Source organism: Citrus sinensis, chromosome 3 (genome assembly GCF_022201045.2).
Source record: "Citrus sinensis cultivar Valencia sweet orange chromosome 3, DVS_A1.0, whole genome shotgun sequence".
Lineage (NCBI taxonomy): Eukaryota > Viridiplantae > Streptophyta > Magnoliopsida > Sapindales > Rutaceae > Citrus > Citrus sinensis.
This window is the reverse complement of record NC_068558.1, coordinates 47582126-47595278: the sequence shown is the minus strand read 5'-3', so window position 1 is coordinate 47595278 and position 13153 is coordinate 47582126. Positions and strand designations below refer to the sequence as shown.

Below are 13153 nucleotides of genomic sequence, written 5' to 3'. Positions count from 1 at the left end.
TATTTCATAGCCTAACTTTCATTTGATAGGCTCTACACTTTCATGTTTCTACTCTATACAAGTGGCTTAAATTTCTTGTTGGGCGGCTTCATATATCAATGAATCCAGTCATTAATATACAACGATATACGCCATTAGGAAATTAAGCAAAACCTACGATGATGATTTGGGATTTTTGAGAGAATAAATTAATCAATTGTAAGAGTAAAGAACAACTTTCCAAATGCGAGACACAACAAAACAAAACACAACAGAATTTTCTTCAATGTCATTTGTCACAGGCTGATACAAGTTCATACAAATTACTTGCGTGCCTTTCTAAGGCCTATACCAATGTCAAGTTTCAGCTTTTACGCTCTTCTGACATTTCTTCAATTTAAGCAAGTATCAGGCTTCAGAATTTCTCCAGTTTACATATTGCCAACTAATGTTCTAATATCACCAGCTGATAAAGTCCAAAAGTGAAGTTTAAATAACATTAAATGGTAGAGCACCCAATACTTGATTTAAACCACAATTATTCCAAGTTTTCCAATATTTGATACATATTTTTAAGTTTTAACACCCAAAATACAGTTGCAGGATAACCTTGAGAAAAGAGAATGGGAGGAGAAACACAAACACCATAAGTTACATATCATCAATGGCACTAAATGCTTGTTATGCTAATTGCCAATAGTATATCTACCCAGCTTTGCATGCACCAGGGATAACTGTCACATGGCTATCAGTTGGTTAGAAGACTTGTTTTCTTCACTTGTTTCCTCATGACGACTGAGCCAGCCCAGGTTCACAGCCAAGTCCTCCACTGCCACCTTGATCACGTCAGATCGAACACCAATATCTGTAGCATATCTGCTCATACAGTACATCCCAGCAGTAACTGTTGCCATACCAACAGGACTAGGCATCAGTAACTTCAATGGAGAAGAAAGAATGGCAGCTAATGGGGCACCAATTACAGAAGAAGCTTGACCACTTGATCCAACCCCTTGCCTATCCACAATCAGAAGACCTGTTCTGCAGTATAGGGCAAAGTCCTCACAGTTGTTTTGAAACACATTGTAGTTACCAAATCCATTTTGCAGAAGATACATAGCTCGGTGGATGACTGTTTCTGGTGGGTCAGATGTTGCAGTTGTGCACGTACCACCACGTACTTTGGCTAGAAAAACTGATGGGGCAACTCCATATTCAAAGCAATACAGTGATCCATTTCCAAGGAAACAGTCCAAGCACGAGAGGATGACTCCACTGTTGGGTTGCCTGAATCCGCAATCAGGAAAGATCAGACAGGATGATGGGAGGATTGAATTCTGTGTCTCAGAAGATGTCTCCGCTCCCACAATTAAGTTCCGTTCAGGTCTAAAATGCACTACCTTGCTTCCCCCGACATAAATACCTGTATGGTTTGATATTCAACAGAACTCATGATTAGAGTAGATTCAATCACAAAATAATCTGTTGAAAACACAAGGATCTTATTATCAATCGACCAAGAACATTTAAACTCCACCCCATAAGATACTGTTACAAATTATTTTACGGATGATTAACCAATAATTCTGCATCAGAATGGGATATATATCTGATTGAGAAGGGAAAAGATTATCCAAATCTTATGTAAGGCACAATAATAAGAGAAAAATCTAAATCCACAAAATATTCTTAGGTCTCCCACCATCTCAGCCACCAAAAGAAACATAACTGTAAATAGTAAATGATCCAATAGCATAGATGTTTTCTTGCACAGTCAACTTAAAAAATCTTAGTAATCAGCGAAAAAAAAAACTGCAATGGACAATAGTAGTCATAAATCTGCACAGGCATTTTAATGAAACATGCTTTCATTTCACAATTCTGTTTTGCTTTTTGGTTACCCTGAAGCAGTGGGAGCCAATTCACAGCTTCCATTGGATAGTTTGCTTTGCAGAAGCTGAAAGAAAGAGCCCTCATAATATACAGATATGGAAAAACAAAGAAAAAAAGCAACCCAAAAGGGTAAAAAGAAGAAGAAGAATTGGTGCAAATAAGAATTAAAATGAAATAAAGGCAATTTAGGAAAAAATTGAACCAAAAACAGCGGTGGAATTGAATCAAATACAAGGAAAAAAAATCTTAAACGCAAAAACAAAAGAATGAGTATTAAACGACGAACCCACATTGCAAAATTCAAGAAAGATTAAAGAAAATCGTAATCTGTAAGCCAAAACAAACAAACAAACAAAAGACGAGAAAGAAAGAGATAGAAAATACCATGGTGAGAGTAAGCAAAAACAGCTCTGTAAGTGTAAATATGATCCCCCGCCTTGATCTCATTTCGCTCTACTCTGTTTGTGAGCAGACCCATCTGCTCTCTTTCTCTCTGCTTCCCGGTCTGCAGCGACTGCAGATAGTGAAAAATAAGTTCTCGTTTTGGTAAAGCAAAAGCCAAAAAATGGTAAAAAGAAGAAGAAGAAGATGTGACCCCACTCGAGTTAAAAACTTGATAAAACGCGGTGGCAGCACTTGATTGGCTAGCTGGCCAAAGCGTCAGCTCAACCACCGTTACCGAATATCGTTTGATATTGTTTTTCCGGATTTATTTTCTTCAGAAAAGGCTCGCTATCATTGAATATGAAAAGAACTATAAATACGATAATAATGATGGCCACATTCTAAATGTTTTCTTTCCGTTTTGGCTTCTAGTCGGAAAATTGAAGGGTCATATAATAATAGTGGGAATCATATTGTGTTGCCGAGCCAGGAAGGGGACCAACAGGTGATCAAAGAAGAAGATTGTGAAATTTGAGACGCCTAAATCATTCATGACCAAAATAAAATTCAACTATGTAAGCAAAAGCGGTGACGTTTTCCGGTTAAGAAAAAGGAATCCAAAGCGCTTTGGATTCTTTGCCATTTTAGCAAGATATGCTTGGCTTGGGCCTACGTCACAGGTCATCATCATTTGAACAAGAAAGTTGATGCTCCCTTTCTAGGCCATGCCCCAACTCAATAAGAGGAAGCAATATCTAAGCAAGTTCATTGAAAAAAACAAAATACACATGCATCGGCCTTCTTCTTCTGAATTTCGTTGTCGTGTTTTATTACCGAGAATAAGTATTTTAATTTGTTTTCTCGTATACATGCTTACAGACTCGTTCACTTATACAACAATGACTTCAATATAGAATCAATATGAGCATCTAAAGACACAACAAAGAATAAGCTATTTTCTTGAAGTTTCCCAGCATACGGGCTAAGATTCTAAGTAGATGTTCCAATTGTATACTTCAGAGTTAAAATTTGAATCTTTTTCCAGCATGCGTCTTAATTCTGTGGCAGATTCAGCATCCTTGGCGAGTAATAATGCAAAGCCCCCTCCACCAGCACCGACTAGCTTGTAGCCGCAACAGTATGGATCAGCAAATGCAAACAGCCTGTCAACAAATTCGTTGCTGCAATGGGGGTCAAGTTCCTGATGCAATCTCCAAGCCTCCAGCATTATCTTTCCCAGTTCATCTACATCACAGTTCATTAAGGCGTCCCTCCCATTCTTTGCCAATTCAGTCAGACGCTTGATACTTGATATAAGAAGGTTATCCCTTTGAAGATACCGAGTCACCACCTTTTGTAGCACTTGATGTGCAAGTCGAACCTGTTAAGTAATTGCAAAATTCGTCAAGGACAAAAAAAATATCTGTATACAAAACCCAACAATAAAAGAGAATCAAGTCTTTGTTTCAATATCATCCTTTTTTCTACCATTGAAAATGTTGGTTTATTCATTTTTTAAGTTGAGGGCCAAGTAACAGAGTTTTAGGATATTCGATGGAAAAAAAAAACTGAGACTGACACAATTAGCCTATCTAACACGAAAAGCTTTAAACATCAATACAATCTTAAAACCCTTAAAAATTAATGTTGTATCAGGGAAAAAATCAAAAATAAATATCCAATAGGAAAACAAGGGGTGAACCATAAAATTAAAGAAAGGGGGGGGGGGGGTCTAGAATACTTACTTGACCAGTAAATACCACAAGCAATCTTTGCTGCAACTCCAGAATCAGCTGAGGAGAAGCCAGTAGGGGGATCACCTGGAGCCGCAATGGTATTCCAGGGAAACTTGAAGTGAACTTAATGCCTGGGTACAAACCTCCAATTTGATCTTGCCAGCCACCACCTGTGCCCATGAGCTGCTCTAACAACAAAACAAGCCGCGCAACATTTTCATTACTTTGATCTCCATCGGTTATCTGCAGAAGAGCTTTTACAACAGCAGCTGCTAAGATGCTAGAAGTTCCTAAGCCACTACCACGGGGGACATTTGCCCACGTCCTGATCTGCAAGCCCATGGATTCAATAAGTTTTTCATGAATAACGCCAGTTACTAGCAATGCAGATTTGACGAGCCGAAATGGATCATTATGGTCGAAGGGAGTAGCAATGGGGGTGAGGTCTTCAATATGTAACTGGTTTCCAGCATCATCACTAATCAATACGCCACTCATTTTTGTTGTCTCTATGATGGTGCCAATCGGAAGAGAACTTTCCAAACTTATTGCCACATTGAGAACACAACCAGCACGCTCCAAACTCCAAGGAGGAGTATCACTCCAACCCCCAGCAAAATCTATCCGAACTGGTAATTCAACCTTTACAGTTCTTGGTTGGAAAGGATGATCCACAAAGCCATCATCATTTTTATTCTGATATGCTGAAGAACCTCTGCTGAGGGGCTCCAGAAGGTATTCTACAATTAATTGGGGAAAAAAAAAGTTGCTCGTAAACTATGGGCCGTTGAATAAGTTATGAAGATTATAAATTAACATTAAGATTGATCACTCTTTTATTAGTGCCTATACAGCTTTTTAGTATTTTACAAGAGTATGATAATAGTAAAGCAATGAGAACCTCTAAAGCCATATTTTATGGCTGAAGCAGTTTCATCAGCAACTGCAGCCCAAACTTTATGCTCCAACTCAGAAGCTGTTGTCTCTTCTTTGCATGCACGGAGAAGATCAACTTGCGCTTGATATGCCCGGCTTTTCGGAAGAATTTTGGAATTCTGATCCTGAAGTCTGGGACACAAGTCTAGAATGTCTTTGCATATATCAACCCCAGAGAGTTCTTTTTGAAGAATTTCTTCGCATAATTGCGATAAGTTGCGCCCAAGCATGCCATAATTAATGCATGCTTTGGCAATTCCAGCTGCAAGATCTGCTTGGTGATTACTGGAGCCAGTACACATTTCTGAAAAGTCAATCGACCTGTGCAACTCCTCCAAACTGACACGGCGTGAGTTTTTCCACAAGGGAAGCAAGAATCCAGTTTTATGGTCACTCAAGCCCATCAACCATGTTGCTAAGGTAAGCATCTCAGAGTATGAAAGAATGGGGAATATTTTTGCATTCCATAAGCACTTTTCCTGACTGCCTGTGGAGCTCCACAGGTCGCTTTCCTGAATGCCTAGATCATGCCAAACTTTCTGCCAAGGTTTACCACAAAAAGTCCCATCCTTGGTAAGTGAATTTTTTGGATTATCATGGAGGCCACAATAGACTAATACTCTTTCAGTGCATCCTACTAAGGGAACCTCCCAAAGACAATGGCGATCTGGAAGCATGAATCTAAATGAATCTTCTGCTGTTGAACCAGCTTCTTCGGGAAAATTAGTGCCAACAACTATGGATAAGGAGCCGATTTGTATTCCACTGGAAATGTTTGAATCATATATAAGAGAATCTTCCCCAATGGAGACGCCATGCGCGATTTTGCTAGAAAGAACAACAGCAGAAGCTGCAATGTCAGATACAGTGGTTGCTGGGATGGAACATAAATGTCTTCGACCTACAAGTCCTGAAACATCCCCACTTAGGTGATCCAGAACTTCACTTGAGGTTCCAAAATGTAGAAACAGCAATTCATCTGCAGTGGAATAATTAAGCAAGGATAACATCAATAAAGGAAGTATGAAGATAGTAACAAGAAAGAAAAACGAGATTTGATATTTAAAAAAGTAATTAACATACAGGCACAATAGCTGAACATCCTCTGTTTTCCCAATTTGCTAACAAGTTCTTTGCCCAACGGGCGTAACATCAGCCAGTCATGTTTTGCTGGTACCCAAGCCGCAACCAGATCTTCATACAAACTCATCTACAAAGAACAAATGCCAACAATTGAACTGTGAGCACAGGATAAAAGTTCTATAATCTTGTTGTAAGAAATCCATATAACGACTAATAAAAAAGGGGAAAAAATTTTCTAGTTTCTTTGCCAAAAGGTACAAGTTCCATCTCAGAGGCAATCAACAGTTTTCTGATAGAGACAAAATATGAAAGTAATTTTCATAGAGCAAGACATCATAATAAGGAAACAAGGACAATCAGAGGCCAAGAGATGACAAAAATATATGAAATACATCCATTTTCTTTTTGATATTACATTTTCAATCCAAAGAATAAAATTGCCAACCGATAACTTGCCTCTTTTCCACTCTTTAGAAGCTCTGAAACCATTGGTGGGCAGGAACAAGAAAGCATGACCAGCTCTTCCCATGCTTTCCCTCTAACAGCTATTATTCCTGTGTCAAGCAACGCTCTACCATCATCTAGAATTGCATGATTCTTAGCAAGCTCATCTACATTTGGTTTCTGAAGGAGATCATCAACTAGACTAAGTGCATAATTTTCATTGAGAATCCCGTCTTTTGCTGCCACAATAACACCATGGTTAGATGCAATATCAAGGGTGATGGGAACAGTTATGATACAGGATGCATCTTCTGGCAGAATCATGGTGGAGGCATCAAAACATGGAAGAACATCCCCAGTCATTGTGAATATTCCGCCTGCAATAAAAAAAGGGAAAAAAAAAAAACTCCCAAGGTGAATATCAAAAGTTGTAACAAGAAAGTAAACCAGTGTGACACTGTCAATGCATGGATATTATGTAGCAATGATGATGTTATTACTATTATTATTATATTTGGATGATAGAAATAAAAATAAATTATTGTTATGGTCAATGGTTTAAAACTGAGATTATTCTGGCTACAGGAAACTAATGCACTGGTCTGACAGCACAGAACCTAAACCATGCTCAAGTACATTATATACAATTAAGCAGCAAGATAAATTGGCATTGGAGGAGCTCAAGTAAAGATAGAAGATTAATACATCAAGCTGTAAAATGCAGTGAAATTGAACAGCCATTCTGATATTTGTAATGTTATATAACTTCGTATGGTTCACACATATCCTCATCTGTGAAAGCCAATAGAGCATACCATCCTCCACTCAACTTGAATGATAATGAGATTCTTGATCCCCAAATGTGATGAATGTCTAAATAAGGATGCATGTATTCTATTGCCAATCAACTCTAAGTGAAACGTCACAAAGCACACATATAACCTTCATTTTTCAAAGCTTGTCTTGCACAAGAAGAAATTGCAAGTATATGGTCAAAAAGCAGCGGAACAGGTCCATCCGGGTCATCTGCAGCCAAATAAGGAAGCGGAAGGAAAACTTTCCCCATAGGATTGGCCCATGGGACTCTCTTGGAGTCACCTCCAGCATGAACCAATAGTATATGCTTTTTGGCCATGAATTTAACCATTGCACTAAGAGATTCTTCATTCTTCATAAAAGATCCAGAATTCCCACCATTTGCAATTGCCTGTTGATAATAAAAATACACCATTAAAGCCAGAAACTGAAAGGATTTCCATTTCACCAATACCACAACAGATAGCTGTAAAGCCAGTATTCTCATAACATAAAGCAATCAAGATCATCTTTTTTTTTTTTTTTTGAAATACAAGATTCTTAAAATCTGCCAAGTGTTCGATTTTCGTTTTAATCAAGCCTGGCGAAAATGACGACGCTAATTATACTGACAGCTTGTAGTTAAGTGAAATTACCTCAGGGCCAATATCCAGGCAGAGCTTTTGATAGTGCATAGCGAGGGAAAAGATGGCATTGAGAGTGGCTGCACCGGAGCCGATCCGTTGGCCATCGGGGTCCGGCGCGGCAAGAGTGACAGTGGAACTGGCGATTCGGCCCATGCGCTTGGCGCGCTTGAGCTGCCACTCGTAAAGCTCGGCTTGCTCGGGGCTAGCCGCCGTGAGTACAATAGCGTCCCACGTGGGAACCCGCGACGGGTGTCTCACCGACAGCCTTAAATGGTACCATGATTTACGAAGGATTGCCGCTAAGTCAGCTTTAGCTCTTTTGTGTTTGGTTCTCGAGAATTTCCCCACTCTTTGCGGATCCATTTCGCACGGGATATCCCGCTAAATTTTTGGATTATTATGCTACTTCTACACTGAGCGAAGAATGAAATATACAGGGAGGTCAAATACTCAAATCCAAAAAATTTTAAAAGGGAAAAAAGTTTTCAACAATGGCGTCGCCCGGACTCGAACCGGAGACCTTCAGTGTGTTAGACTGACGTGATAACCAACTACACCACGACACCTAGTTGGCAGTTAACTGCAGATGTTTTTTAATACAAAAGTAAATCGAGAAAAAATTGGAATAAGCCGTTTTGATAATTACGAACTGTTAGTAGGATGAATGCAATAGCTACTTAGTTTTCCATAGTGTGTTGTTAACTTGTTTACCATAAACTTGACACAAGGCATTTTAAAGGTAATGGGCAGATTTACAATTGAAAAATAAAATGTATGAAATTGGCCGATTGGGAATGATGTTGTTGAGTAAGGCAAGAAATACTTGTATCAAGAACTGTCATATTAACTTTATGATTAATTTGATGTAATCATTATCAATGCAACAATTTCAACATATAAATGGGAGTACTTTGATTATAATAATTAAAAAATCTACCCTTATTTAATTTTAAAAATCTTACGCGTCTCTAAAGTTTAGAAAAAAATTAAATTGAAAGTAAAAAAAGGGAAGTTTTTTAATAGGTATCATAACTTCATAAGTAACAACAGTATCTTATTTTCATTTTACATATCTATTAATGAAAATATTATGGACAACTAAAATTATATACGTAAAAAGAGGTATAAATTCATTCAGAATGCACTCCTTGAAAGTTAATTACTGTGCATAGTCATAGTCGTTATTTGACAAGTCAATAAAAAATAAAATTAAAAAAAAAAATCCAAGAAAAGCGGCGTCGTTTATCAGTTACGATCAACATTTACTCAATTTAGATCCCGCGGGTTCTTCAATCCGCACAAATGTTCGTTCTTACCTTCGTTCCCGCACCCGACACACTCATAACGAAATCACGGCCTTTGTCTCTCTTCCCTCTCCATTTCAAACTTTAATCAAACGCTTTTGCTAACTACTTAGCTTCTTTTCTCACGTCTCCAAATTTGCCTTATAAATTTTTATTTTTTATTAAATAAAAATAAAAATAAAAATTAGATTTAATTATTTTGGAGCAAAATGTTATTGGAGAATTGGATAAAGTTGGGTTTGGTATGAGAATGACGGATTTGAATTGCGGAGGGGACAGTGGGGTTATGAATAGTCAAGATTATTCATCGCCTCTGGAAAACGACATCGTAATCGAATGCCGCTTCCGTTTGAAATCGGCGGCATTCGATTCCTTTTGGATTGCCTCCGAATCATTCTCCGACTACAAACGTCGCCGTTTCACCCCCAATTCCTAAAAACGAAAAATATTAAACCCATAATTGCCGTTTTCTTTTTGGTAGCTGTTTGGTTCTTGTCAGGAATGTTGGGAACAGCAGAGCCACCCGATGCGGATTCTGATTTCGTCGAGAAGGATCCCAGCGGTCGATACGTAAGGGTATGCAATTTTTGCTAAGTCTTTCGTTATATCACTCTTATCTGCGCCTCTGCGTGACTGTATCATTGCTTTTAACTAATTCCATGCGGCCTCAGTTTGTTTATGTAGTCTATATGTTATAATTTATTGGCATTTGCAGATTTAAACTTTTGCTTGACCTTGATGGGCAATGTTATTGCCTTGATTTAATTGCCCTTGCTTCCCTTCTAGCTAGTATGAAAAAATACGATAGTTATTTGATTTATACTTTCATTTTCAAGCCATTCCTTGAACTCTTATCAGTTGATGGATATTGTTGTATTCAAGGGTCAGTTTTCTTTTAACTAATTATCAACAAATCGAGGAAATGGTTCAAGCTGCCATGATTGGTATATGTAGTTCATTGTAAAGTGATTTTCTCTTTTGTCTTTATTTTCATTATTTGGCTTTAACTTCAGTAAGGGGGAACCTTGTATCTTATGTCGGTATTATTTTCTTTGTTGGAATTGAGAATTCTCTCTTTTCTGCCCCATGGTCATTTATTTATTTATTTATTTATTTTTCCCTTTTTTATATATATTTAACAGTATGATGAGGTCTTGGGCAAGGGTGCTTTTAAGACTGTGTATGATTTCTAAACTTCTCTTTCCCTTTTTCCTATTACTCTCTCCAGTCTTTTAGTTCAGGATGGTTCTTACTGGGCTTTACATGACACCCTTTTCCAGTTACAAGGCATTTGATGAATTCGCTGGGATAGAAGTTGCTTGGAGCCGAGTGAAGATTGATGATGTCTTGCAGTTGCCAGGAGATTTGCAAAAATTGTATTCAGAGGTTCATTTGCTGAAATCTCTGAAAGATGATAATGTTGTTAAGTTTTATAAGTCATGGGTGGATGACAAGAAGAAAACTGTTAACATGATTACTGAGCTCTTCACTTCTGGAAATCTGCGGCAGTATGTTTTCTAGTTGTGTTTCAGTTGTGTTCTTGTCATTACTCTTATGAGCATTTGAAGTAATTTTGTACCTTTCTGTTACCAGATATCGTAAGAAGCACAAAAATGTTGATATAAAGGTCATAAAGAACTGGGCAAGGCAGATTCTTCATGGTTTAGTCTATCTCCACAGTCACAATCCACCGATTATTCATAGGGACTTAAAATGTGACAATATCTTTGTTAATGGCAATCACGGAGAGGTTAAAATTGGAGACCTCGGATTGGCAATTGCCATGCAACAGCCTACCGCCAGAAGTGTCATTGGTAAAAAATTGATTTCTTTAAATGTCTATGCTTTAGTTTAAATTGACTCAATGAGGAGTGCTGAACTTCTCCTTTCTTTTATCTTAGGAACTCCTGAATTTATGGCTCCAGAGCTGTATGAGGAGGAATATAATGAACTTGTTGACATTTATTCTTTTGGGATGTGCATATTAGAGATGGTTACTTTTGAGTATCCATATAGCGAATGCAAAAATCCAGCTCAAATTTTTAAGAAGGTTACCTCTGTAAGTTGACCAATCATCAACCTCTTATCTAGCATATATAGGGTTGTTGAACTTCCTTTCAGTGAAAGCTTATTATGCCGAGTTGGTCTTTTGTTGCAGGGCATCAAACCTGCCTCTCTTGCTAAGGTGAATGATCCCCAAATTAAGGGATTTATTGAGAAATGTCTGGTTCCGGCCTCTGAGAGATTGTCTGCAAAAGATCTTTTGAAAGATCCATTCCTGCAAGTGGAGAATCAAAAGGAACCTATTTGCGATCCCCTGAAGTTACCTATTCAAAGTCTGAAAATGTTACGTTTACCCATGTCTGGACCCTCTTCCATGGATATAGACTCAGACTATAAGCAGCTCTCTTTAAGCACATGTACAGAAAGCAACAATGGAAGCCCACATTGTCCAGTTTTGGAATTTCAGAGGATGCATAAGAACAATGAGTTTAGGCTGAGAGGGACAAAAAATGATGACACCTCTGTATCATTGACCTTGCGTATTGCTGACTCATCAGGTAAGTGATTCTTAATGTTTAAATGTTGATGTTCATTCTTGTTTCAAATTGTTCGACATGTACTTTTTTTGTTTTTAATGATAACTTATATATATATATATATATATATATATATTTTCCTGATTTCCCCCTTTGCTTATAGGTCGGGTGAGGAATATACATTTCCTCTTTTACCTTGACAGTGATACTGCACTGTCAGTGGCAGGAGAGATGGTTGAACAACTAGACTTGGCGGATCATGATGTGGCCTTCATAGCTGAATTTATTGATTACTTGATAATGAAACTATTGCCTGGTTGGAAACCCTCATATGATTATTCCTCCAGTGGAGCATTAAGTTTCTATAGTGTGTCTCCCATCCTGGGAAACGGCAAAACCTCAACACCATCCCCATGGGATGCAATGGGCGCTGGTGTTCCTTCTGAGTTTGTGGTTAAGCAAGATGTTGTCTCTGGGCCTACTAGAAATCCTTCCCAAGATCTTGCACCAGCACAAGGTGAAAACCTTCATGATAACGCCGGTGGAGGAGGTATTTCTTCTCCAAGTTTGGCCAAATTGGAAGATCAAGAGTCACAATCGTCAGTTGCTTCAGATATTTTTGTTGACGATACTTCCACAAAAAATGATAAAGCATCTGAATTTTCTGACTACAGTACTGATAGAAGCTATAAGGACTTGAATGGTTATGTATCTGAGTTAGAACTAGGGGATTTGTGTTATGATGAGTGTAAATTGCAAGGAAACTATAGCGAGGATGGAGAAGACATCTTACTTTACCAATTTGTGAAAAATTCAAAGCTGACGTTCCCCAACCTGAGCACAGTATTGAGCTTGACAAGCAGCTATTCATCTCTGTCCTTGACTGGCAAAGATGTAGATGAGCTAAAGATGGAAATCGATGCAATTGAGGCTCAATATGAGCACTGGTTCCAAGAATTATCTAAGATGAAAGAAGAGGCATTGGAGGCCTCCAGAAAGAGATGGATGGCAAAGAAGAGGCTGCCCGTTAATTGATCAAAAGCTATCTTACACGGCCATTCTCTTTTTCAAGTTCGATCTCACTATTGTTCATAACATTATCCATTGTTTATTATTATTTTTTTTTAAAAGAAAATTCATATGGATTATTATAACAAGGATGACCCATTGTATAGGATTCGACTCTTTTTCTTTTTCTTTTTTTTTTTTTCTTTTTTCAAAGGAATTCGTGATACTTTAGAATTTGGTAGGAGCTAATTTCCTACTAAGCTTGTTTGGAAGTGCGAGTACATAGCTAGATTTGCTGATATCTCAACAAATTCAAGCTTTGTTTGTGCATCTTTCTTCAGCAGGCATGTATTACAAAATGCAATTACACGATCAAAATAAACCTATGTTTTGTAGTACCGGAA

General features: G+C 38.0%; 3 protein-coding genes and 1 non-coding gene across 5 annotated transcripts; 1 reads left to right on the top strand and 3 right to left on the bottom strand.

Annotated features, from left to right (window-relative positions):
* Positions 1-473: 473 nt before the first annotated feature.
* LOC102607118 (hypothetical protein) lies at positions 474-2890 on the bottom strand. The gene is made up of 3 exons (XM_006491251.4): positions 2473-2890; positions 2257-2386; positions 474-1402 (listed from the first exon to the last, which is right to left on the bottom strand). The coding sequence occupies exons 2-3, from the start codon at positions 2348-2350 to the stop codon at positions 717-719; spliced, it is 780 nt and encodes a 259-aa protein (XP_006491314.1). The 5' UTR covers positions 2351-2386; positions 2473-2890; the 3' UTR covers positions 474-716.
* Positions 2891-3055: 165 nt separating this feature from the next.
* LOC127901096 (bifunctional fucokinase/fucose pyrophosphorylase-like) lies at positions 3056-8350 on the bottom strand. The gene is made up of 7 exons (XM_052437204.1): positions 7907-8350; positions 7398-7662; positions 6468-6832; positions 6012-6138; positions 4894-5907; positions 4002-4732; positions 3056-3637 (listed from the first exon to the last, which is right to left on the bottom strand). Exons 1-7 carry the CDS (start codon positions 8258-8260, stop codon positions 3239-3241), a joined length of 3255 nt encoding a protein of 1084 aa, XP_052293164.1. The 5' UTR covers positions 8261-8350; the 3' UTR covers positions 3056-3238.
* A 39-nt stretch (positions 8351-8389) lies between these two features.
* On the bottom strand, positions 8390-8463 carry TRNAV-AAC (transfer RNA valine (anticodon AAC)). Its single transcript has one exon. It is a non-coding gene; the product is annotated as a tRNA-Val (tRNA).
* Positions 8464-9151: 688 nt separating this feature from the next.
* Positions 9152-13131, top strand: LOC127901385 (probable serine/threonine-protein kinase WNK10). 2 transcript variants are annotated; one of them, XM_052438548.1, is made up of 7 exons: positions 9152-9777; positions 10344-10381; positions 10482-10709; positions 10795-11015; positions 11103-11260; positions 11360-11762; positions 11905-13131. In XM_052438548.1, the coding sequence occupies exons 1-7, from the start codon at positions 9538-9540 to the stop codon at positions 12774-12776; spliced, it is 2160 nt and encodes a 719-aa protein (XP_052294508.1). In that variant the 5' UTR covers positions 9152-9537; the 3' UTR covers positions 12777-13131. The 2 variants fall into 2 exon arrangements, with proteins under 2 accessions (XP_052294508.1, XP_052294509.1); XM_052438549.1 differs by lacking the exon at positions 10344-10381 and having other exon boundaries at positions 9628-9777; positions 10430-10709.
* The last annotated feature ends 22 nt before the right edge of the window (positions 13132-13153 follow it).

What these genes read in the sequence shown, in the direction of transcription:
- LOC102607118 (XM_006491251.4), bottom strand. Translation starts at nt 2,350, where the DNA reads ATGGGTCTGCTCACAAACAGAGTAGAGCGAAATGAGATCAAGGCGGGG. An exon ending in TTTTGCTTACTCTCACCATG is followed by an intron (nt 1,403 to 2,256) that starts GTATTTTCTATC and finishes CAAACCATACAG; the next exon opens with GTATTTATGTCGGGGGAAGC.
- LOC127901096 (XM_052437204.1), bottom strand. Translation starts at nt 8,260, where the DNA reads ATGGATCCGCAAAGAGTGGGGAAATTCTCGAGAACCAAACACAAAAGA. An exon ending in TTCTAAAGAGTGGAAAAGAG is followed by an intron (nt 6,139 to 6,467) that starts GCAAGTTATCGG and finishes TGTTCTTTGTAG; the next exon opens with ATGAGTTTGTATGAAGATCT. An exon ending in CATAAAATATGGCTTTAGAG is followed by an intron (nt 4,733 to 4,893) that starts GTTCTCATTGCT and finishes AATTAATTGTAG; the next exon opens with AATACCTTCTGGAGCCCCTC.
- LOC127901385 (XM_052438548.1), top strand. Translation starts at nt 9,538, where the DNA reads ATGCCGCTTCCGTTTGAAATCGGCGGCATTCGATTCCTTTTGGATTGC. An exon ending in CCAGCGGTCGATACGTAAGG is followed by an intron (nt 9,778 to 10,343) that starts GTATGCAATTTT and finishes TATATTTAACAG; the next exon opens with TATGATGAGGTCTTGGGCAA. An exon ending in TACCGCCAGAAGTGTCATTG is followed by an intron (nt 11,016 to 11,102) that starts GTAAAAAATTGA and finishes CTTTTATCTTAG; the next exon opens with GAACTCCTGAATTTATGGCT.